Source organism: Drosophila willistoni (genome assembly GCF_018902025.1).
Source record: "Drosophila willistoni isolate 14030-0811.24 chromosome 2R unlocalized genomic scaffold, UCI_dwil_1.1 Seg167, whole genome shotgun sequence".
NCBI lineage: Eukaryota > Metazoa > Arthropoda > Insecta > Diptera > Drosophilidae > Drosophila > Drosophila willistoni.
Genome location: NW_025814050.1, coordinates 11682296 through 11707669, shown reverse-complemented (window position 1 = coordinate 11707669; position 25374 = coordinate 11682296). Strand labels below are relative to the sequence as shown.

The following is a 25374-nucleotide window of genomic DNA, read 5'->3' as shown; positions in this document are numbered from 1 at the left end:
TGTTAAGGTATTCCATGAGTTGAAGGCCAAAAACTTTTTTTCGTTTTGGACTCATCTCCCAAATGATATGACAATAATTTTAATTATAGATTAGGCCAAAAACAAAATTCTCGATTGGGTACTAAAATTGTTCAAATTATGGTTAAACCATGGCTGGGAAATGAAATTGCTTAGAACAACAAATTCTAGCTACCTAGATGGCTTTTCTTTTTCAAACCTAAACAGGTAAGCGGCCAAACAGGTAGAGAGGACCTGTCCCATCGTTGCTAGGCTTAGAAACAGGTTTAGATATACAGAAATTCCATGAGAACCTTGAAGTAATATATGCGTTTTCGATATCAATAATATTTTCCGCAAATAAACTAAACTAAAAACAAAATAAGCACATTAGTTCCGTTGCTTTTGTGACTCATGTGAGGCCAAGACCATCCGACTGAAATTTGTCGTATCCATTCAGATGAATGAAAAACAAATGTATCTCTTTTTCTCTATATATAAGTATACATGTATATGTGTATACATATTTATGGCTTATCAGCTACAACTGAAGAATATGCGGGCGTCTTTTTGAAGCGGGGACATTATGATAAAACCAGAGTTCGAGGGTGACCTTTGCCAGAGAGAGGAGAGAGACAGACCGAGGGAGATATGAAAAAGGCAACCATCCTCTCTACATCTCTTTGTTGTTGGTGTTGTTGTTGGTGTTGTTTTTCCTCGCTCCTCTTCTCACTCTCATTCTCAATGTTTATCTCATTTATACTGAGGATTATCTAGCTGCGGATGTGGTGTGCCTAGGCCTCAAGTCAACTCAAATTGCCTGTCTGTATTTAGTTCAGTCGTGAGACTTGTACAATGAAGATCGTTTTTGGTTTATGCCTTCTCCTCAGTCCCATTGTGGCCACATCGATCAGAGAGAATTACTGTGAACGTAATGTAACCAGTCGTACTGTGGTCCCCGTGACCAAGACCAGGACCATAGTGAAGAAACCGTCGAAATGGACACCCTGGAAGAAGACGGAAAAGAAACTTGAAGAATACACGGCACATGAAGAGCAAATCACCTATAAATTGATATCGGATTGCTGTGTGGGCTATCATCAAGTGGAATCGGGCCTCTGTGAACCGATCTGTGAGCGTGGCTGTCCGGCTCATGCCAGTTGTGTGGCTCCCCAGAGATGTCAGTGCACAACAGGCTATGTTTCCGCCTTGGATCATCGTGATGGCAGTCATTACTGTGAGCCGATCTGTGAGCGCGGCTGTTCGAAGGGCTCGCAGTGTGTTGCCCCTAATACTTGTTCCTGTCGTGAGGGCTATAAGCAGCTAAGTCCCACGGGTGATGGTGTCAGCGGCGATTGTGTGCCCACTTGCCAATTGGGTGATGGCTGTGCCAATGGCAAATGCATCGACGTGGAGCGTTGTGAGTGCAATGAAGGCTACGATTGGGATGAAAATGAGAATAAATGTAAAGAGCTTGCTCGCATGGCGTCACAGGAGGAGGAAGAGGAGCCACTGTCCACCACTAATGACATTCCGCCCACTTCCGAAGAATGTAGCGAGGGTTTTGTCTTGTACGGCGGTCAATGTAGACCCGAAACATTCGACAGCAACGAGGCTGAGGTCAAGGATTGCCGCATAGCTGGCTGTGTGGGTCATCATCAGGTGTGCAATGATTCGGGCTCATGTCTATGCGCCGAGGGCTATGTCCAGGAGAACAATGCCGAGGAAAATTCAACTCTCTCGTGTCGTCGTGGAATCTTGGAAGAGCTGTTGAGCATCGATCAGGCTGCCGATGATGATAATGAACTGAATCCATGGACTATACCCATCATTGGTTTGGCCAGTGGTTCACTGTTCGTCCTGTTGCTGGCTGGTCTGATTGGTGGTGTGCGTCATCATCGCCAGCGCCGTGATCAATCCGAGAACGAGGCCTTACCCAAAGAACCTGTTCTTCAGTGTGAATACTCAAAGAAGAGCTATGATGTAGACGAATGGGTACCATAAGTTCTTGTCGGCTGTGTTAGTTCAACTTTTCATTGTTAGCTATTAAGTAAAATTTATTTTTTGGATATTAAATTTAATAAAGTACGTAGACTGATTAAATAGACTTGATATTTCCCTCTTCGAACTAAATGCGGGTGGGCACAAATCTTTCAAGGGCTGATTGATAAATTAAACTCAATGTTTCAATATCGATGCTCAGCAATGGAAATGTTTAATGGCTTTTCTTTTCATTCAAGTGACATGTACATAATTTCTAATTAAAGATGCATTTTCAGACATTTCTATAATATTTATAGTTTCAGTTTATTTGATTTATGTCATAGTTAGACAGATCGAACGTGAATAGATTACGTATGATTATATGCATAATTTGGCATGGCATTTGTTAAGTAATCGCTTGTGGACCTTTGTTCTATTTGTCATCTATTCAAATGTGAATATGGAAATTTGCACTTTGACTTTTTTTTTCATTGATACGAGTACTTATTCAAGGACATGTTGGATAAGAGCTGCACTTAAATAAGAGATATATTCTTAGCGACCAAAGACAATGGGCATCATATCATCTTTTATCTTCTTGTGGGTGTAGAAGAAAAAGAAAATATTTTTATATATACATACATATGTGCTTAAACCAAAGATAGTTAAGCATATTTGTAAACATTTATAAGGGTCAGATAAGGCACGAATAAATATATTAATGGCTAGAGACCAGAATTCTTATAATGTGTATTTAAGAAGTAATAATCTTTCAATCATGTTTTTCTCTTGATTTATGGAATTAGATTAGAATGTAATTACTAGTGAATGTTATGGAAAACGAAGTATTTAAATTTGTGCTCTTGACTTATCCCTTAAATTCATCATGGAGGTTCATTTTTGGGATGCTATTTCGGAGTATTTCTAGACCTTGATCCGCTAGTTGTTAGCTTTATTGAATGAATTGAAGAATATGTTTCATGGTTTCCAAAGAAAAAAAGTTTTGCCTTTTCACAAATTAAAAGCCAGTTGTAAAACATGCAAAAACACTCTATAAAATAAGTGAGCTGAATTCTATATTGAAGATATTGTTACTGAAAAGATATTATATATCCGTTATCTAATCCTTTTTACATTTTTCGTATACCATTGAAAGATTGACCTGAAATTTGATGGTTATGGTTAACTGCTATAGACAAAATATTATTGAAAACAGAAGGAACGACAATGACTTTATAAAATCCAGGTTTAATATTTAGTATAGTAACAGTAACTTTTACATAAAAATGAAATACTTAAGAGATGAATAAAAATGTATATCTTTTAGTAGTATAAAAAAAGATCTCGATAGATGCACATTTTTAATATATTTTCTTTCAAACCTTGACGAAAGCTTTAACACAGAGAGGGATACCAAAAGAGAGGGAGAAAAAGTGCTGAAAGAGAGTGTATTTTACAGAGAACATATTATTCCAAGAGAGCAAAAAATGCGTGAGAGCTTCTAAACTTTGACTACGTATAAAAAAAATCGTAGCAAACGAAACGCAAAAAACACATGAACAGCCAACGCACCAAAAATTCGTATAGTCCTGCCGCCCAAAGGATGGCCATCATCACTCCCCCACCCACCTAGCCACCAGCGACACCACCAACAGCTTCCACCTCAGACAGCATCCTCCCAAGCACACCCCCACCGCCCCTCTGTAGCAAGGATACTTAAAGCTTCTTTCATTTTTATGTTGTTTTCTCTTCTCTTTTGTCGGTGTTTTCTGTGTGCGTGAGTCTGTGTGTGCCTCAGCCATTCTCTTTGATTGCTTTTGTGCGTGTCGGTGTGTCTCTGTATAAGTGTATGTGTATTTGTGTGTTGGTAACCTTTGCTGCCTCACATTTTCGCGTGGGAAGTTGCCCAAGGACATGGACTCAAACTCAACTCAACTCATCTCATCTGAACTGGCTGGTTGGTTGGTTCGTTGGTTTGCCTTTGCTTTTGCCTACTGCCTTCTGCTTTCCTCTTATTCTGCTTTGTCTTCTTCGCTTTCCTTTTTGCATTTGCCATTTGGTTGCTCTTTCTCTCTCCGGTTTTTTTCTTTTTTTGCTTGATGCTTAGTTATTTATTTATATTATTTGTTGTTTGCAAAATTTATTTTTGGCCCAACGTGCAAATGTTTCTCCTAGAGAAACTTGCATTTAATTCAATTAAATTAAAAAAAAAAAAGAAAAGTGTAAGCGAGGCAAAAATAAACAACAACAAAATCAAGAAACCTTGAGGTAAATGAAAACTATGCATATTTATATATATACTTGTATAGTATACATAGTTACCACAAGAGGATCTCATTTTTACGTTTCGTTAACTTACTAAATGAAATTAGCATGAAAGTGGAAATGAAAATGCGACTCAAAACGAAAGCGAGACACAAAGAACAGAGAGTGAAGGAAGAAGGAAAATTTGTCGTAGTTTTCAGTTTCGAGAGGCTTCTAAAACAATAAACAAAAAGTTCATCTAGGTTAAATTTTTATTTCAACATTCAAAGCACTTAGGATACAGAAACTAAAGAAACTGCTTATTTTAACTTTATATTTTAGTCAACTGTGGTGTATAAAAAAATTATAGTAAAACGAGCTTCAACTGAAGCTATGTATGTATTTACATCAGAAAAATTTAAAATACAAACGTTGTTGAACCTTTCATAAATAAGACAACTAATACTAGATACTGGAAAGTACACATTTCAAAATTCAACATAATAAGCCTAGGAACAAGAAGATAGAAATTGATTTTTTGTAGAGGCAGAACTTTGACCCTAAAAGTGTGCAATAGGCAGGGGAAATATTTCTTGTTTTCTAACTTTTCGTATGGTTTGTAACTTAAAAATTGTCTACACAAAATATTTGCTTCGAGAACTATATGTTTTTTATCCAAAGAAAATTTCCACAATTTTGTTATATGGTTAAAAAAATGAATTCTTGTTCTGTTTATTGCATATTTTAGGGGGAAAGCTCATAATATTATAATTTTGTTTTGGAGTAGTTTTTGTACTTTCTCCATAGGCTTAAAAGATTTTCATTATTTCATTGCTAACCTAGCCTTAAATTAATAATTTATAAGCAAACTCGATTGTTTTCGAAGCAATCGTAGAATTTCAAGTCTATACTAAACTTAGATCATATTTGTAAAGTAAAGTAAATACAAATAAACACAATTTCATAATATTTAAATTTTGAATGCAAAAACAGTTCAACAATTATTAGTTTTAAGCAAAACAGCAGCGAAACTACCGAAATTTGTATTTTTAGTTTATTGCATTGCAACAAAATAAATAATTAGAACTACTTTTAAGTCCTATAAAACATTATACAATTAGTTGTAACTGAGTTGTATATTTATTTAAATTTATTTGAAATTTTTGTTTGAGAATCCTTATAAGGATTTCTTTGTTTATATTGTTTTGTGTATGCAATTATTAAGCATTTCTTTTGTGATTTTATGCATGAGTTTTGACTTTTTTTAGTGTTGAGATTTCTCATCTTGACCTTTTATCATAGTTTTTATTTATGACAGGGCGGTGGGGGGAGGAGGAGGGACCTGAACTTCAATTGGGAGATGTTACAAAAGGAATAAAGTAAAATTCAACAACAAAGTTTCAGCTTTTACTTATTTCCCCAGTTTCCTGTCTATAGTTTGTGTGACTGAGTGTATGTGTGTGTGTGTGTATACGTGTGAGTATCTGTACTTGTTGATGCAGCTCCTGTATCCACCCTTCAAGCACCAAGCACCCAACCACCACCCTTTTGCACAACCTTCCATTTGATCCACTGATGCACTGCAGATTCTGCAAAAATGCATTGTCAGAAAGTAGGTCGCTGCAGTTTAATTCTGCTGCTACCGCAGCTGCTGCTGCTGTTGATGCTGCTGTTGATGCAGTTGCTCCTGCAGCCATCAAATATTAACCACTAGTTGCTCTAAAAACAGCTTAGACCCTTTTTTTGACTGCCACGCCCACAGCCAGCCCAATTAAAAAGCTGGAAAATATGTTGAGGTTTCCTTTTTTTGGTGGAATGTTTTTGTTTAGATTTTGTTGTGGATGTTCTTAAGAGCGGGGATGGGGTTTTGGGGCATAGTGAAAGGTGGTTTTTGCGTTTTTAGGGGCGTGGCAACTGCAACTTCAGTTTTGCCACTTTTACCGTCACGCCCAGTTTAACAGGTGACCTATTTTTCCTCATCTTTGAAAATTATTTACAGCAGCAGCCCAGCGAAACAGTGTGAGGGAGATGGAAACACATTGTATGTGTGTGTGTTTGTGTGAGAGAGAGAGAGAGCGTGTGTGTGAGAGACAGAGTGAGAACAAGGAACTAACATATGGAACATGGGGATTGTGGTGGTGAAGGGGGGTGTGGAGGATCAGGTGTATGGTGGCTTACTTGGTAATGTGTTTCAATAATCACAAAACCTGTCTCTTTCCTTTTCCTGCCTTCCCTCTCAGGTTTGGCCTCACAATTTCTGCATTTTTATTGTCAAACATGAGCAAGGCCACTCCCCCATACCATACGCCTTCATGGCAACTGCAATTAAACGCACACACACACACACATAGACATGCACATGAACACTCCTAATGCACATCCTGAAGTATGTTAATAAGTTTTTGCCTTACAAAAATATTTACAAATATAAGTGAATGTGAGTGTGTGTGTATGCGAGTAGTATGCGTGTGTGTGTGTGTGTTTGTGGAAAGAAGTTTGGTTTTTCTTTTACGCTTTCATTTTTGCTCACAGAAAACTGAAATCTTATATGCATATTCGTATTTTTATGCTAAAATATTTTTCTGCTCGTGTCTGACCTAAAAAAATATGAAGAAAAAAGAAAAAACTGAAAAAACAACAACAACAGCAACAACATGCATATATCGTTAAATGTTTGAAAAGCGGTTTTTCTCTCTGAGTTTAGTTTTTCCTTAGCTTTTTCATTTTTTCCCATTTTTTTGCCTCCTTTTTTTATAAACCAAAGTGCCCAGACCGCAAAGCATTTAACTTAATGCACATGAATCTCGAGCATATAAACATATATATTTATAGTATATACATATATGCATATATAACTACATACTTTTCTATATATGTATGTGTGTGTGTTTGTAACTTGTTGGACAGGATGGAAAATTTTTGTGTGGGCATTCCAGAGTTGAGTTGTTGTTCTCGGTGGCATAAAAATGTTGCTATTGCTCTAACATTTTTTAGTCTCATAAATTAATCACATTTGATTAGGTAAGTTAGTCTCGGCATAATCAGAGTTAAAGTATCTGCATACAAATGGGAGATGAACAAAACATTTACTATTAAGTGAGTAGTTATTAATATAGTGAAACGACTTTGAAATACCGTTCATGTATAGGAATTAGTTATGTGTGATGTTTTCTGACTTTTGATTTGTAGTCAAAATCTGTATATTGAGATCTATATTGCACAGTTTAAACTAAGATTTCTCTATATATTTGCTGATGCCAGAAATATCATAAATCTTTTTACAAACAATTTTAAAATTTATTCTAAATATAGAAAATTTGTAGAGGGTATTAACTATTAACTTTTAAATCTGTTGATTTTTTGGTGACTTATCAAAGGAATATTATATTTAAGTATCAGATCTGTCAAATTATCGTATTTAGGGCTAATGCCTTCATTTGGGGGTATATATGTATATATCAAGTACGGATCTAGAAAATATTTTCGGGGAATGTACGATCAAAAAATTTAAATTTTCGGCTTATGAAATTCGGTTATTTTCGAGGTGCCACTTTTTCTTTTTAAGGATTGATCAAGCTTTGAAGATTCACTAATTTAGCGTAAAGACAAGCGAAAAATTAAAAAAAAAGGATTCAAGACCCTCAAGGCTGTCCCCTAGACTATAAACCATTTATCGAACAATCATAAAAATGAGTTTTAGTTTTAACTCATTTAAAAAATTCAAAAAATTCAAAGAAACTTCTTATATTGTGGGATTTAACGAGTCCTTTTAACAGTCATTTAATTAACTTTCCAAAGCAAATAGATTTCACCAGATTTGAAGTAACCTTCAATTGGCATATGATCAGACATGGTATTAAAACATTTCTTTAAAATTTTTTTCAGGACGTTATTGGTAATAATAACATGCTTATTTTTAATTTGAAGAATTATTTTTTAAAAATATTGAATGAATTTTATAAATATTCCAAACTTGCACTTAATACGCATTTTACAACCAACTAGTTAAAATTTAAATCAATTGTTGTCCTGAAAGGGTAGACGGGGGAGATTAAATATATTCTGTCATCTAAAAATTCACAATTTCTTTATCCATTAAAACTTCTTTGGCAAAGAAGTAACTTTCATAGGTTAAAATATTTTAAGTTTTTTAATTGAATATTTTGAGTACCTGGATGTATGCCATGGTTTGTGATAGTTAATGGGCTAGTTTCACACCTGTCATAAAATAAACTGCAAACTTGAAAGAAACTCAAGGGAGTAGCATATATACCCTTGCCACTATTCAACCACCAACCACACTCGCACACACACACTCATCTCCGTACCATCAGCCATCGTTCTTCATCTTCTTCCCCTTACCCAACATTAACCATTTTGCTTTCAATTATAATTATAAGATAAATGTTCTGGGCTATGGCAAAAAAGGTTAACGAGTCACCCATATATAAACTTTTACTGCAATATTTTGTGGCATAGCACGCCCTGCTCCAACTGCCACCCAAAAAAGAAAAAAAAAACCCAGTCTGATGCCAGCAAACTGATGGCAAAGGGGATTGTGGGGACATGAAGTTGGCTTTGGCCAACAGCTGCGCTTCAAATAACTCAACTGTGCGTTAAGGAGAAGTTTTTTTGATCCCCTTCCCCACATCTTTTTGCATGGCGGCATGGGGCAACATCAGCCATGGGGCATGTAAATGTTTGTGCAAAGCGCTAAAGAGGAGAAACAACGAACATGACTCGGAATGGGAGGGAAGGTGGGACGGTGGGACGGTGTCGCGCACGACATGGACACATCTCGTTCTTCTTCCATCGTCGCCACGTAACGTTTGCCTGATTATTGGAGCAAAAATTAATTGAAAATGTTGGTCAATTGCCTTGAGGGAACAGAGCGGGATAGAGTAAAAAAGCAAAAGAGAATATGAGAGAGAGAGAGAGAGAGAGAGTGAAACAGAGAGGGGGAGAGGTAGCCATAGTGGCAGACTTTTAATCGCAGTGAGGTGAGGGGCCAAAAGGCTCTATGGCAGTTGGCCACGCAATCTGCTTTGGCTCAGGCTCAAGTTATGATCATCATTATAATTATTACTTACTCCCCGATGCAGCGAACTTTGCTGCAGTTTTTGCTATTTTCAAACATTAATTAGTTTTAATAGAGTTTGGGGTAAGTTTTGTTTTTGGGAGCGATATTGGAAAGTAGCTAAACATGGGCGTGGCCATGGCGGATAGTAGACAAAAGCATAACCAACTTTAAGTGCCCAATAATGGCTCTCAATCGATGTTTTGTTTACCAAGACAAGCAGTCAGATTAATTGCTTTGATTGCATACCCAAAATTTTCCTCCTCAGATAAATTGCTTCAAATTAATTAAAAGCAAAACACAAGAAATGCATCAAGAAACAACGAGCAATTGAAAATATATTAAGTCCTCAATTGAAGAAAGTAAAAGGATAACAATACATGGTAAATGCATTATAGATATCCATAATATGAATTCTCAATTAAGTCTATCTGAGTTAGAGGTAATAAGAAAGAAAGGGTTTCCATTTTTCCCAGTGCTCAATACACCAATTGATTATGAAACGGAATCATTAAGATTATTTATATAGAACTAATTTACTTCTAATTTACTCACGCTTTTCCATCTACTGCTTCAATATCAAGTGAACTGTCGATCCTACAATGTTGCTTCCATTCAATGGAGTTTAAATAGACAACTAAAAAATTTTTTACAGAAGTTCTAAAATTATTATATAATGTTAGAATTAACTTCATATATTTCAATATCTTAAATTATTTTCAATGAGATTTAGTTTTAATTAGTTTCATGAGGTTATGGTTAGATCTTTTCGTCAGATTGGCCAATGTTGTAGAGTTGAAGTAGAATTACAAAGGAATGGTCTAAGAATAAAGAAGCAGTAACAATAGCTCAGATTCCTTGCTAATTAAAAACTGATTTAATCTCTTAAGCTTATCGAATCGATAATGCAAAATCTTTTGCGATTGCAATTTGTGTTTTCATTTCAAGCACTCCCATAAACAGAAGCTGAAGGCTCTTGACAGATTCATATAATTGTCTCAATATTGCTTAATTGCAAAAGCCATCAAGTAATTTCAAAAATTTTCTACAAATTGACAACAATGTGAAAATTTGAAACAAAAAAATTTTGATTGCATTTCGTAGAGCATTAGGAAAAAAAAAAGAAACTCTAATTTGAATAGAAATAAATTTTCATCTACTGTGTATGCATTTTGCCTCTCAACAGACCATAAAAACAATGAAAATCAAAATTAAATTTTCGTTGTTTTCCTTTCTCTTTTGTTTTTCTTGTCGTTGTTTTTTTTTCTTCTTTTTTTTTTTGTATATTTTGTGCCATGGCACGAGGATAACATTAAAATTTCGATGCGTGCGCCTATAAGTAGGCAACGACAACACAAAAAAGAAGGAATTTCCAGCATCCAGGGATAACATTTTAGCAAAACGAGCTTTTACAGAGAGATAGAGCACAAGCACAGAAGGGTCAGGGGGAGTCGGAGAGCAAATGAGAGAGAGTAAAAGAGAGATGGAGTGCGTGTGTGAATGAGAGAGCGAATACACTCTCTCTTTTTTTGAATGGGAGGTAACACAAAACACCAAAAAGAAAAAAAAAACACCAGAATGTAAGGAAAACAGGCAAAAACCGACACTTAATTCGATTTGGCAAATGAGGCACCCTGTGTTGGCTCTTTAAGTGTTTGTTTATGCATCCCCTAAACTAATAAAATTCATTAGAATGAACAAAAAATCTATAATAAATACATATTCAACTACATGGCGTATACGTAATGCGAGAACAGATATGGAGAAACGAACTTCTCCATGCGATTTGGTTGTTGTTGTTGTGTCTTCTTTTTTGGTTGACATTAATTTTTTACTTAATTTATTGTCGCGCCAGCGCAAATCGCAAATTTTCCACAGACCATCGCCTTGACTTCAATGACTTTTCGTTCCCTCTATAAACACTCTTCTAGTTTCTAGCTTAAAAAATAGAATAGGAAAACAAAATTTCTATTGCCTAGCTCATTTTTTTTTTGCCCCCCCTCTCTTCGTTTTTCGTTTACATACATATTTACCAACGACCCGTTCCACTCGTTCACATCAATGCTCTTCCAGCTCATTTGCCGCTTCGACGACAAAATTTCAGTTTTTCAGTACGTTAATGTGCTGCGAGGATGGCATAGATTGCTTCGAATAGGTGGAATGGTGGTGGTTCCCGTGCTAATGCTAGAGAGGGGAATCCAAGAGGGATGGTGGGGTGGTGAGGTGATGGGAGGGCAGCTGGTGTGTGAGCTTTAAGTGGCACTGAGATTGCGTTAGAAACGGTGTGGAGGTTGCTTGGTTGGGAGGACGGTGTCAGCCATTGGAAATATGGGTCAAGTTGTTGCCGTCTGTGCTAAAAATTAAGTTTGGTTTGCCAACTGCAGTCGACGTAGCAGTCGCTGTCGACGTCGGCTTTGGCGTTGACGTTGACGTTGGCGTTGGCCTCAGCTTCATCTTTAGCCTCCACATGGCTATAATTGCTGTTAGGCATTAAGGGTTAATCACATTGGCCCTTATGTACATACATACAAACATATATATATTTTATATACATAAATATATAGAGTACAAATATATGGCTTGGTTTTACTTGGGTCTTAGGAGCTTATTTATTGTTACAGCTCGTGGGAAATGTATCAATGACTATTAAATATGGCTGAAGCAGCTATAACATTTATATTTTTGCTTTTCTTTTTTTTGTTGTTTTTGTGTTTTTGGTTTAACTTTGGCTTTTTGGTTATTGGTTATAACTGGTCGATTGATATTGGTTGTTATTTTTATTTGGCTTAACATTCTCCATAACAAATTTTATTTACAACTAGAAAAGGAAACGGAAAATATCAATAGTTAGTCATTTATTTTTGTTTAAGACCGGATATGGAAAAAACAAAGTCTAAATGATAATCAAGAAATGTTTAATATATAAGAAATGGGGAGTTAGAAGGGTTTGAGAAGGGAAAAACTCAGACACAGTCACAGTTAAAATGAAGTTTTTAACATCTTAAAGATTATTAAGTAACAATCATCTATTTAGTACTAAATTCTCCAATTCAATTGGTTTCAATCAGTGTTCTGATTGTAAAGAAATGTCCAAGACTTAAAATGATTTGGAAGTAATATTTAAGGCTCTGTGGAACGAAAGCCTTTCGAGTTTGATTGGAGAACGATATTAACTAGGAGCATATGAAGTAAAAAGAGCCGGTCCAATCTAAGAAGTTTTCTCGGACCAAAGTTGTTTCTTTTTAAAAATAAACTTTGTTCCCTTTTCATACATTTTGTTGCTTTTAATTTATGTTTTCCAAATGCACATTAAAGATACCTTTCATAAATATCTTTTAATGCAAAAATAAAACTTTTTGGGAGTAAAGTTTCTAAATACCTTATTGCTAACCAATCAATTCTACTTTTAGTTAGGCTGACTATAACAAAAAATCTTATATGTCATGTATATTAAATAGTTTCCTGTTGGTCCATAAAACAATATTCGTTCTATTCTTTTCCATATGTTACGCACTATTCGAATACGCTCTTTAACTACTTTTCCATCTGCCAGGAAAATATGCTTCCAATTCATTGAACAAAGTTTTCAACACATATAATATAACACAAAAAAAGCAACAAAAAAAAATGCGAAACAACAAAATATATCCATCGTCTCTTTTTCTGATTATGAGCAAAATTATGGCCAATTTAATGGGATCCTGGGCCATGTGGAACACCATAATCCATACACGAACATACATAACATACAAGTTTTGAGGAAGAGAACACAAACCCTTTTTTTTTTTTGAACGCTTCAACGCATCTGAGATGGAAACTGAAAGACATAAAAAAATTCTACTATTTCTGTTGTTGTGTTGTTTTTTTTTGTTCTCCACGTTTCTGCTGACCAAAAGAAAAATCTATGAAATGGATGCTAAGAAGTTAAGAACGAATTGCAGATGCTCTGTATCACATTTTAATGTCCAAAAATCGGACTACATTTTTGTACTGGAATTTTTCAGAATAAAATTTAGTAAGTTTTTTTCACATGTGTAAAATTTTGATTCTTCAATATATTTTCAAGTCACTGAGACAACATTTCGATTTTATAGTCATTTGAAGAGCAAAATTTGTCGATGCCATAAAAAAAGGTAATAATTGTTGGCCAAGGCCAAGAGAGACCGAAGAATTTTGTTTAAAGCAAAGCCAACATCATCATGATAATGCAGAAAGCATTTCAATAATTTATGTGACTGTTTCAAATGATTTATGTTTGGTTATATTTACACACACACACACACACACACACTCTCATACAGCCATTCACTTCACATGGGTTAAAAGTGTTTTCCCGTTTCAGTTTTTTTTTTTATATTTCCTCTGTCTTCTTTTTTGCATTTTTTCCCTTAAATATGCAAACAACCATAACAAAGAGAAAGAGAAACGATAAAGCAGTGAAATGATGATGACAACAAGAAGAAACAAACTGTAAGGAAATATTCATGAGATTGTCAGGTTCTATCCATGTAACTGAACGAGCAGAACTTAAATATCGTATAGAGGAAAAAAATACAATAATTTATTTGCATTCGCCAAACGAGTCTACCAGACAGATGGAGAGTGCCCAATAAGTCAACGCCACTCTAAAGAGTCAAAGTTCAATAGACTTTAGTGCCAAAGGCGAAATGCAGCTTACCCATTCAGCGGACAGATGGCAAGCAATGCAATTGCAGAAGTCCTGCCATGCTGGACTATGAAAATAATAAATGCACAAGTCGAAAACGTGATGGTGACCCCGACGTGTAAAGTAAACAAAAGCTCTGAATATTTTGAATAAACTTAACTTATACAAAATATCTAAAAATACAAATCGAAATATAGAAAAAACCTTGAGCTTTATGGAAACGCATTCAGTGGCAAGCTGAATTTATTTTATGAAATTGAAATTGCAAGTTTAAAAATAAATTCTAAATTTTTTACTTCAATACTTAAAATGGCTCGAGGACATTTTGACGCAAATATAAATTGAGTTGAGTATTTCTCCAGCAGTCTTCGCTACTTTCTACTTCAATACCAGACTAGTTGAGAATTATAACTGAATGAAGAGAAATGGGTAAAGCATAGGTAACAACTACAATGTTCTTTGTTGTTCTTATTATAGCCGAACGCGACAAAGGATTGTTATTTTTAAATTCCGTGTGTAGTCTGTTTAACTTAAAATTTAATTAACTTAAAGCGAGATAGGAATAAAATTTTAATTATTCTTATTGGTGAACCTGACATTTCTTAATCAAATTTAATTCTCGACCAATTTAATTTAATATTTTACAAAAACTTTGTAATGCTAATTGTTTATTAATTTCAATTAATATTATTCAAAACACTATTGAACAATAGAGTTTATCGAAGCATTATCATCAATTATAAATTACATATTTACCAACAAAAAAAAAAAAGGACTAGAGCTGAATTATGCCAACACAATAAACGAAAATGCCTCTGAGGAGGAATTTTTATGCCCACACAATGGATAACGAGACAGCATTTAAACTGCAATTGAACCTGTCGGGGTGAAAAAAAAGTGCAGCAAGCTTATTTGTTCGACTTCCAGCAACAGTTGGCGGCAATTTTTGGCCTGGCAACGTTTTATGGGTCACTTGATGCCACAAGTCAAGTCGGGTAGCAGCCAGTCAAGCCAAGCAACCCGGGGCAGCTGCACCACCAAAATGCAACAACAATGATGCCACTCAAATATTTAATTTGCTGTGTGCGATGACTAAAAGAGAGACAGAGAGCGAAAGAACGAGGGAGTCAGGTGGCAGAAAAGTAGGCAACACTTTTGGTATTTTTTTGTTGGCTCAATGCCCAAAGACCAAGCAAAACATTTTATTGCAATCGCAGTTGAATACATCCGTATATATGTATACGTAAGTATATAGTATTTTGGCGACTGGCTAATCAGTTGAAGTGGCAAACCGCCAACCCTCTTACCTCTTGCCTCACTCACTCTTTCTCTGTATCTCTCTATATATATATTTGGCTTGCTTGCTCCATCTCGCTCTCCTTTGATATTGATGTATGAAATTTTATGAAATTTATGCGATGGCCATAGCATAAAATGGACCACAAGTTGAGCAATGAGGAGGGCCATACCACGGGGGCAAACTGTTTTCGTCGCATTGCAGATGAAACCATTTTTACCTCCTCATCCTTCTTATTGTCCCCTCCTTGTGCCCCTTCATACGAAACTCGAGAGACTTTTCCGGGATGTTTGGTTCATTTTTTTTTTTCTCTTGCCGCTTTTTCGCTTGGCGCGTGAGCAAATTAATTTTCAGCGCACAGAGCAAAAAATGCCAAGGGATAGACCAAACGGTTGGAGTGGTTAGAGGTTTGTCGGTAGAGGGAAGGGGTTGGTTAGCAAAGAGTTGCGGGGAGGCAACTTGCATGGTGTAAATGATAGCCAAGCCGCCACCCTTGCCTCCAAACTTTGGGCTCAATGAATTATGGAAAAAAACAACTTTTTTGCGGCTAGCAAAAAAAAAAAATTAAATAAAAAAAATAACAAGAATTATGTGCTGAAAATGTTCTTAGCCATGTTATTTTTTTTTTTTGTGCTTCTCCCTTTGGTAAGGGGCAGGGACATTTCTGAAACTGGCGACAGTTTTTCGCAATGCCGGAAAATTAATATTTGTACAAGTGGATTTTGCAGTTGTTTTTCTTTCCACTTTCTTCTTGTTGCTAACCGCTTAAAGTTGATGACAAACTGCGCCGCGAAGTTGTTTCGTTTGCATGTGACAAGAATTTAGTGGCCAAGACTAGTATATACAAAAATAGAATGGACAAAGAACAGACCATGAATCATTTGTTAAGTGTACACAGACACAAGAGCAAATTGTTGCATAAAATTGCTCAAAATTTAAATTTTTTTACAAATTTCTTTTGGGGTATTTTTCAGCTACTAATACTATAGAATGTAGAAAGTCTATAGGAATATTTATAAAATTTTATTTTAACTGGTCAAATATTTTGTAAAAGGTAAATTTTTTCATTAATTTTTAGATGTGATAAAATCTGGGAACAACAATAAGCCTCAAAAAAGGATTCAAAATATGAAACTATATGAAAATTGATTTCAATCAATATTGAATGTATTAAGATTAAAGTTTAACAAGTTTCAAACTTGATATTCTCCCATTTTCTTTTTTTTTTAACAAATTCATTCGAAGAAATACATTTTAATAGCTTTAATAGCTGCAAAATAGTTTTCTCGTTTCAGATTTTTTAGATATATTACAATTTTCTTAGTTTGTTGTTGTTTTGTCACATAAAAATAAGAGAACATCGATTGACATTGCCTGGGGGGAGAAGGGTTTTGTTTCAAAGTAATTGCTTAGTTTTAATTTTTGTTGGCTTTTCTTATGCAAAAGACAAACTTTTGAATGCAAAATGTAACAAGTTTTGACATAAATATGCATAAGCCTGTCCTGGTCTAAACCAGGACATGCCATAAATGTCCCGCACATGTCCATCAACGTCAGGGCAAAAGCCTGTTTTGGGTTTCCTCTTTCCATCTCTCTCTCTCTCTTTCACTCATTCTCTTTCCCCATGGCATTTGCATATTGTACATCCTGCAGCTGCTGCTGCTGCTGCTGCTGTTTGCCTTCTACTCGGCCATTTGCCAGGCCCCCAAAGTCCTGGATACACTTGTGTATTTATCGTTTTGCATACGCATTATTTATGAAGGCTTTGTTTTGCGGGGGCATTAAATAGGCCTGCAGGACTCTTTGTTAGCCGGTAGCAGCAGCTGCTCAAATTCCTTCGAGTGATTAGCATGCACAATTTTCCGAAGGGTTTATTGTTTTAGTAAAACTAATTATTTTGAGTAATTTGAAACCTGAACTGACACATTCGTCCATCCACCCAATCACCCTCTCTTTTCAACTCTCATCATCACCCATGACTGGAGCATAGCCCCCAAACATGCATTTGCATTTGCATTTTGCATTTTAGTCTTATTCAATTTCATTTCGATTGCACTTTGCATTTTGTGGCTAAGATGAGTTAAGATGTTTGTGTGAGTCTCCGAAGAAGACGCTCTTAGAATTTTCGAGATTGCAATTTAATTGAATAAGCTGCTAAAATCTAAATCGAATAATTTCTAATTCTCATTTCTCTCGTATCATTACAGACAGCAACAGCAACAACAATAGCAACATAGCTACAAAGCACTGCCATCAAAAACAAAAAAAAACTGGAAAAAACCAAGTAAAAAATACTGCAACAAAAATTTAATAATTTAATTGTGAAATACAAATAAATTTACAAATATTTAATAACCAAAAAAAAAAAAACAAAAAAAAAAACGGAAGATAAAAACGAAACAACAAATTTTACAACAAATCCGAACAGATGCAAAAAAGAGATAAGCAAGACCGGAACAACAACAGCAGCAGCAGCAACAACCAACTGCAATGAATTAATAATTTACCAAAAACTGAAGCCAAGGCTTACAACTTTTATTATAAGCGAAACAAAATAAAACAAAAAAATTTCAACACACACACACAAAACAAAAAACGCTCTTCGGGTTGTAAAAGCAAAAAATTATTAAATAGATAAAAAGAGAAGAAGAAGAAAACCAACAAACTTTAAAGGCAAACAATAAAACATATACTCGCCATAATTGATAAAGAAGAAAATAAAACACATACACAAAAAACAAGAATGAGAAATTTTCTCATAATGTTAAGGACAATGTAAGCTGCTGCAGGAACAAGCAAAAATCCCCAACAACAAGAACAGCAGAGAAAATATAATTACATATTATTATTATTATAAAAGCAGAGAAAAACATATCCGCTGGCAAGAAGAGGGAAAAAACTTTGCAAAGAGACTATGAAAAATGCACAACTGAAACTGAGTGAAGTTGATGATGATGATGAGCTGTGGCTGGCAGTGAGATTAAGGCACATCAACAGCAGCAGCAGCAGCAGCAACAGCAACAGCAACAGCAGTCAACAACTAAAGAGCTTAAGTACAAAAAAACATCATAACAGCAACAGCAGCAACAACAACAACAACAACACTCAGTCGGTAGTGATACAAAATGTAGCCAGCAATAATGAAAACCAGCAGCAGCAACAACAGCAACAGCAGCAACAACATTTAGACATTAGAAAAATTTCAGCAACAACAGCAACCAGTATAACACAACAACAACAAACAACTATAAGACTGTGCACACGCAAGCGACAAAGATTGCGTCGACGACGAAAAAGAAAATCCACATCAGCAACAACAGCAGCAGCAGGAGGATCAACATCAGCAACAACAACAGCCACAACATTAGCAACAACATATAGCAATAGCAATTTAAGCAACAACAGCAACAATAATAATCTCTGCTCTTTGACAACTTATATGCAATGTGGCAAGACTAACAGCAGCAGCAGCAGTATCAACAGCAGCAAACGCAACACAATGCATGACCTTTGGCCGACCACCTTATATTGTCTATTGCAAGTGTTGCTGCCGTCAATCAAACAATGGCAACATAGAGTCAAATTTCTAATTCGTCGTATTGTATATGGCTTCAGAGCCATAATTTCCTATACAAATTGCCTGACCGAACTGTGGAGTAGAGACAGTATTAGTCACAAGAACAACAAAAGCAACAACAGCAACAACTGTCAAACCAGAACCAGCACCAACTGTAATAGTCATCACAGCAGCAACAGCAGCAGCAACAACAACAACAGCACCAGCAGCAGCAACAGCAGCAGCACACACATATTTAATCGACTTAATAAACACTCATGGATATTTTTATTGATATATTTGAATTTATCTGCTAAAGGTAAGTGCAATTACTTTAGTCTCCTAGTACCACTCGTAGACGTTAAACTGCAACAATTGTTGCCCTCAAGTTGGCAATTGTTGCTTGCACAAAATGCAAACAATCTGTAAGCCCAAACCCACCAACAACACAAGCAGCGGCAACAGCAACATATTGTCACTTTGACACATAAAACCACTCATGAGTGGGGAAATTTTGTGGGCCTATGTTGTCGGTGTCGGTGTTGCTATTGTCGTTGTCATTTGTTGTTTGTTCGTTGTGACATTTACGACAGCTTCAAGTGAAGCAGCCAGCAATCTCAGGACCCTGTCTATGCCACTTGAAAAGCGTCTGCACCTAAGGCTGTTTTTTTTCTTCTTTCTGTTCTTCTTCTGTTCTCCCCTTTGTTGTTGGTTTTTCTTTCTTGTACATTTTAGATCTTGTTATTGTTGTTGGGGTTCAAGCTAGCTTGGTGTGGGTAACCGCCAGCATACACACACACACACACACACACTCAAAAAGAGAGGCTTTGAGTTGCAAGAAAAAACTACTTGTCGTTTTAAGACCCCTCTTTGAGAACTCAATGAATTGCTTTCAGACATCTTAAAAAATAAACTTCTCAAAGCAACAAAAATCCTTTGACATGCAAAACGACTAAAAAGAATAAATAAAAAAAAAAATGAAATGTCTTTTTCTATTCTGTTTGTCCAAGCACTTAAGAGATTCACTACCAAAAGAGTCACAAAATTATTGCAAATCTATAAATTGATTAGTGTCCTTTATTCATAAATAGATTTTGAAGACTTTAAGTGTTATTCAATACCTTAAAAGCATACGTTTTTGCATTCAAAATTATAATCTAGGGCTGTGATGTGTGGAAACTTTGCCCCTCGAAGTATGCTAAATTCTGAACAAGTTTTCAATTAATTTATTACGTAACGCTTAGCTTAAAAATTGGAATTCAACCTTTATTGAATATTTTTTATCCATTCCAATATTTTCTTTATTTTTTTCTTTAAATGATTCAAGAAATATGCCCATTGCATACATTGGGGGGCAAAGTTCATTCATTTCACGGTTTTGATATCATTCCAAATATGAAAGTTGATCTTAAAAAATATTAAGCTAAGAACATAAAATCTCTTTATTTTTAAGAGATTCAGAACTATTTATTGCTGATAGTTGTATTAATTAAAAAATTTCAAAACCCTTAAAACTTAAAACCAATTGATCATCTAAAAATTTATGGACAAGGTTCTATTAAAAATTGGTCTAAATATTTATCAGATTTTTACTTGAAGAACAAATTGCTTTATCTCACCTCTAGAAACAGAGATGTTGATAGTAGATAGCAAAAATATGCAAAAATATGCTTCATTCAATGAATTGTTTCTATTGATATCAATATCTATTTTGATAGCAAATGGTTAATGAAAAGTAAAATTGATCCCTTCTTAGACTAGAGCATCATATAAGGCTTTAATTATGAACTGTCTAAAGATAACCACTTTAGAAAATATTAATATCGGTTAATTTCATCAAGTCAGCTAATTTAATAAGCACAACATACAACTCACTCAGTTAATTTGCAATGCGAAAACTTCTCCGTTTTATACTGGATTGAAAATTTAATTTGTTAACCTTTTCCATTTTTCTGAACTTTGTCAGCTAGTTTATTTATGAAATTGCCCCATATACATTTGTTAAAGTAGTTGCAGTAGTTGCGTCTAATATAAATATTATAATGTTTAGTTAAACAATAATATATTCATATATCTGCAGTTAGTTTAAGATTTAGACAACGGTTTTTAGTTCGCGACGACTGAGGTCAGTCGGATAAGCTTGTTACTCTTCCTCGCTCATGGTCTTGTTACTCACTAAACTGGAGTGATCAATAAACGCATCAAGATGAATTATTTGTTTAGAAACAATAAAAATAAAAAAAACAGTCAACAAATCAACTCGCACGAAATTGTCGAGTGACACCAATTATCGACCATTTGTCGTCTGATGGGCCAGTAAAACTCTCCATAACAATAGTAGCCAATAAACAGTAGAGACATTTATCACTTATTAAATCTCAACTAAATTGGCTTAATAAACATATTTTATGGCAGACTCCAAAAAAGAATTTCCAATGCATTTTCTGCAAACTAAATTAAAGTTTCACTCAATGTGTTGCTGCCGATTTAAGTAAAAATTTTGTGACATAAAATGTTGTATAAAATAATCAAAGCCAACGCGTGACATGTTGGTTTGTTTAACAATTTCTTGAGCGTAAATATTTTTAGTGAACAATTTTTTTGCCAGCATGGCATTTTTTCCCAGAAAGAGAGAGAGAAACTATTTTCTCAGCTTCATGTTCTATTTTATTTTACCTCCCATTTTTGGGTTGCTGTATGTGTACATACATAAGTTTGAAAAATCTTTTCCCACGCTTTGCCCCCTTTTATTATTTTATTTCTCATTTTGGCCAGCTTAAAAATTCTTTGTCACGGCAACAATATTTCGAGTGAAAAACCAAGCCCAGGCTCTCCAGTCAGTGTCAAGCTTCTGCCTGGCGCATGCCATTAGTGAAAAAGTTGGAAGTTGGGGAAAAAGAAAATGGACGGAGGGAAGGAGATGGAGCAGAAGAACCAGTAGGTGAAGCGCACCTGCTGAAGGGTAGAGGCTGGAGGTTAAAGTCCTGCCACTTACACATATTGAGGTTATTAATGGCTGCCTACATCTACGTATGTATAAGGGAACTCATGTAATGGTCGGAGGAGTTGGCAGAAGGCAGAACGTGCGTTTGAAATTGTTGCCAATGTAACTTCTTTTGCTGTTGCTTTTTTTGTTCTACACATATCCCGTTTCTGTTTCTTTTTTTTTACATAAGTCGTTGGGCCATGCCATGTGGTTGTTTGCGTGCCAGGAGCTAAGCAACATTACAAAACTTAGACAACGAACAGTGGTGCAAAATATAATGAATAAGCGCATTAAATAGAATTTTTATACATTTTACTTTCTAAAAGGCATCAATTATTTAAATTATTTCAAATTGTTTGCTGTTGAATTTTATCGCGGAAAATGTACATGTGATGTGTGTGTTTTTGTCGATTCAGTTCATGTTTAACATTATCTTTGTCTCTGCTGCTGTAAGTCGGTAGTAACATATTTTCTTCTTCTTGTTCTTCTTGAGCTGTCTGTCGCTTTGGCTTTTGAGTTCATGTTTCATGCAATGCCAGCAACAGCAACAACAGCAATAATAACAACAACAACAACAATTCTGCTGTCCATATGCGTGTGCATGTTTATGATTTTATGGCAGCACTTCCGTTTCCGCTATGGCAACAACTCCTGCTTCTGCCTCGCCTACTTCCTCGGCCTTCCTCTTTGTCTTGGTCCTGGTCGTTGGTCTTGGTTGGTTATGCCCTTCCCTCCTCTTTACCTCCCCCTTTCAGCTGGCAAGACGCTAATCAGATTTAAACTTTGCACAACGTCAACGTCGCTTACACCAGCTGCATATGTGAGTGTGTTGTGTACATACATTTTGCTCTATGACATCGCTCATACGCCCCGTTGGCCATTTAAGTGCCCGATTCTTCTACTCCTTCACTTCTCTCTTATGCTCCCTCTTTTTCTCTCTCTGCCTCAGTATCTCTGTCATCCTCTTTATGTATTCTTTATGACATTTATTGCTACGGAAAGGCTTTTGGCATGCTTCAAGACTTTTTAAACATTTTGACAGGCCTGCCCATGCCAGTAGAGAAAATATTATAATGCGACTAAGTCGATTTTCTTTTTTGATTATAAAGCCAAACGCTGTCACTTTCTTACATTATTTTGGACTATACACTTATAATTCTCAACATATGTTAAAAGTAATCAGTCAAAGCACCTTTAAACCAAAAATAATTAAACCAATTTAAAACAGAGTTTTTGATTTTCTGTTGTTCACAATGGAATACTGAATATATTTCTTTTGTTTCTAGTATTTTATTTGAAGCCTAAAGACTGCAAATGCTTTTTTCATCTATAAATGTTATGCATTGTTATAATTTTAGAAAAGAAAATTTAAATAATACAGCCCACAGAATCTCAAGTCTTTAAAAATGAACAAGTTTCATTTTTTTTTTTGCAGCTTTCCTAGTAATACTCGTAGAAAATTCTGCTTTTCCAGCTAAATGAACTTTATTTGGTTGGCAAATTGTTGAAAGTTTTGTAAAATGTACCACTCCAGCTCCATGTTATCCATTATACGCCCACATTTGCTTATAATGTCAACATTTCGCTGCGCATATGTTAAAGCATCTTGAGAGTCTTGCCCACTCTCGTTTTCAGGACCATTTTCCATTCGTCTACCATAAATGTCACAAGTTCCTTTTCCATCATTAGCTAAAGGGTTACACAAGAAAGAAAAACACAATGTCATGCCTGCCATTTGCATCAGATGATGATTATGTCGATGGGCTCAGGCGTCAGCTAGTTCAAACATACTACACACACACACAGGCACATAATCCCTTCCATGCCTTCCTTTAGTCTTACTTTCTCTCTTCTGGCTGTCTCTCAAAACACTTCCCAAACCTTCAATCTCTCAATCTTCCCTCACACATAACAATGAAATGTTGTCTGAACTAAAATCAATCATCAAATATGATAGCATTCATAATTTTCAATAGTGGACACAGGCATTTGATTGATGGGTCTAACAGACTTGCCCCTACCTCCGACCCAACTCCGTTCGTCTATCCATCCATTCATCCTTCTGTCCATTCCACAACCATTCTGTCTATCGATTTGTAACCATTTTGAAGCCTCCTCATTTTTTCCATCTGCCCAACTCATCTCAGGTTACTCTTACAAACAACTGAAACGAAAAAAAAAAACAAAGAAGAGAAAAGAAAAAGGACTTAGACAAAAAAAAGTAAGTCATAAGCAATTAAATCTTTGCCCTAGCCCACCCAAAAGCCTTATCCAATTAGGGGCAACCCCTTTCTTGTTTTCGCTTCCCCTTTCGTATTTTTTTTCCATCACTTTTTTTTTTTCGGTTAGCTGTTGGAATTTTTATTGCATAAATTAAGCTTTGAATGGTTAAGCGTCACCTTGGCGCTATTAAAACTCTCCCCTCAGCCAGCATAGCTCTTCGTTTGCCCCTGCAACCATTAGCAGGTGTGGCACATAAAGCTGTGTAGCGATAGAGACAAATTGAGAGGGGACAGAGCGGAGAGAGGCAGAGCACGTAGACATTCCCCTTCAGTCCCCTTTCCACTCTTTTGTATCGGTTTTGGAAGCTTAAGTGGTTCCGAGCCGCGTCAGTTTTCATTTCTTCTTCAATATTTAATATTAAGGCGACACAAGCACAGCTCAAAATGGTGGCTACTTTTTTTTGTTGGAAAATGTATCTATAAATGGATATTCGGGTTAGAAAAAGAAGTTTGCTTGGAGTTCGTGCGCAAAATGGTGTACCTACATAAATGGTAAAAGTAAATGGAGACATTTCACCTTTTTGTTAGTTTCATTTTTTCATTTTTTATGCTGTCTTTATTAGTGTCTATAAATTGTGCACTTAATAGGAATCGAAAAAGATAAAAATGGTTAAAATAGTTAATTATGAAGGACGAAAGAGGAATAATATTCAATGTTTTATGTCTATCGTCTATTGATTAGGTTAGTGCTTAAAAGAATGAATGCATAATTATGCAGGTCTAATTCAGTTTTTATACTTTTTCTTCGACTAGCTCTTTCTCTTGCAGTTAAAGTCTATAACATAAAATATACTGATGTCCCTATGCGGAAAAGATCAACTTTGTTATCCTTTTTCCCCTCATTTTGTATTAAATTCTCAACTAGTCTTAAGGTCGAACATATGTTCATATAGAAATGATGAACAATTGGACTTCCCTTTGAGTCCATAGCCATCCATAACGAATCTTTAAACCATAGTCGCAGATGAAAGAGTTTACACTCACATGACTGGAACAAACGTCCTGCTCGACAATGTAATCATATTAGTCTACAGTTCCAGTGCAGCCGTTTACAGTGCCCGAGGTCACTTCCTGTACCCGAGGAGTATCCAACTGGTAATTGCACATTGCCTTATGGTAAAACCAAATATTTTACAGAGGAAATCTTCAAGAATTTATGCATTTGAACGTTAGTGAACGCTTTGGTGAAGATCCAAATGACGAGTCCATCAATGGACGGCACTGATGTCCGTCATTCCTTACATATAGAGTAGGCTACAATCTAGCCTAGGGTCATGTTAAAGTTT

The 25374-nt window shown here is 35.6% G+C and overlaps 3 protein-coding genes across 3 annotated transcripts in view; all 3 read left to right on the top strand.

The window, feature by feature from the left end:
* Positions 1–817: 817 nt before the first annotated feature.
* LOC6642287 (fibrillin-1) lies at positions 818–2111 on the top strand. Its single transcript, XM_002064725.4, has one exon. It carries the CDS (start codon positions 853–855, stop codon positions 1999–2001), a length of 1149 nt encoding a protein of 382 aa, XP_002064761.1. The 5' UTR covers positions 818–852; the 3' UTR covers positions 2002–2111.
* Positions 2112–17991: 15880 nt separating this feature from the next.
* On the top strand, positions 17992–18695 carry LOC124460156 (protein kinase 4). The gene is made up of 2 exons (XM_047010439.1): positions 17992–18485; positions 18670–18695. The coding sequence occupies exons 1-2, from the start codon at positions 18179–18181 to the stop codon at positions 18693–18695; spliced, it is 333 nt and encodes a 110-aa protein (XP_046866395.1). The 5' UTR covers positions 17992–18178.
* Positions 18467–25374, top strand: part of LOC6642286 (neuronal acetylcholine receptor subunit alpha-7) — a 40380-nt gene continuing 33472 nt past the window's right edge. The window contains exon 1 of the mRNA XM_002064724.4: positions 18467–19139. Coding sequence (XP_002064760.2) covers positions 18704–19139 — 436 coding nt within the window. The 5' untranslated portion in view covers positions 18467–18703. The remainder of the gene's footprint in view (positions 19140–25374) is intronic.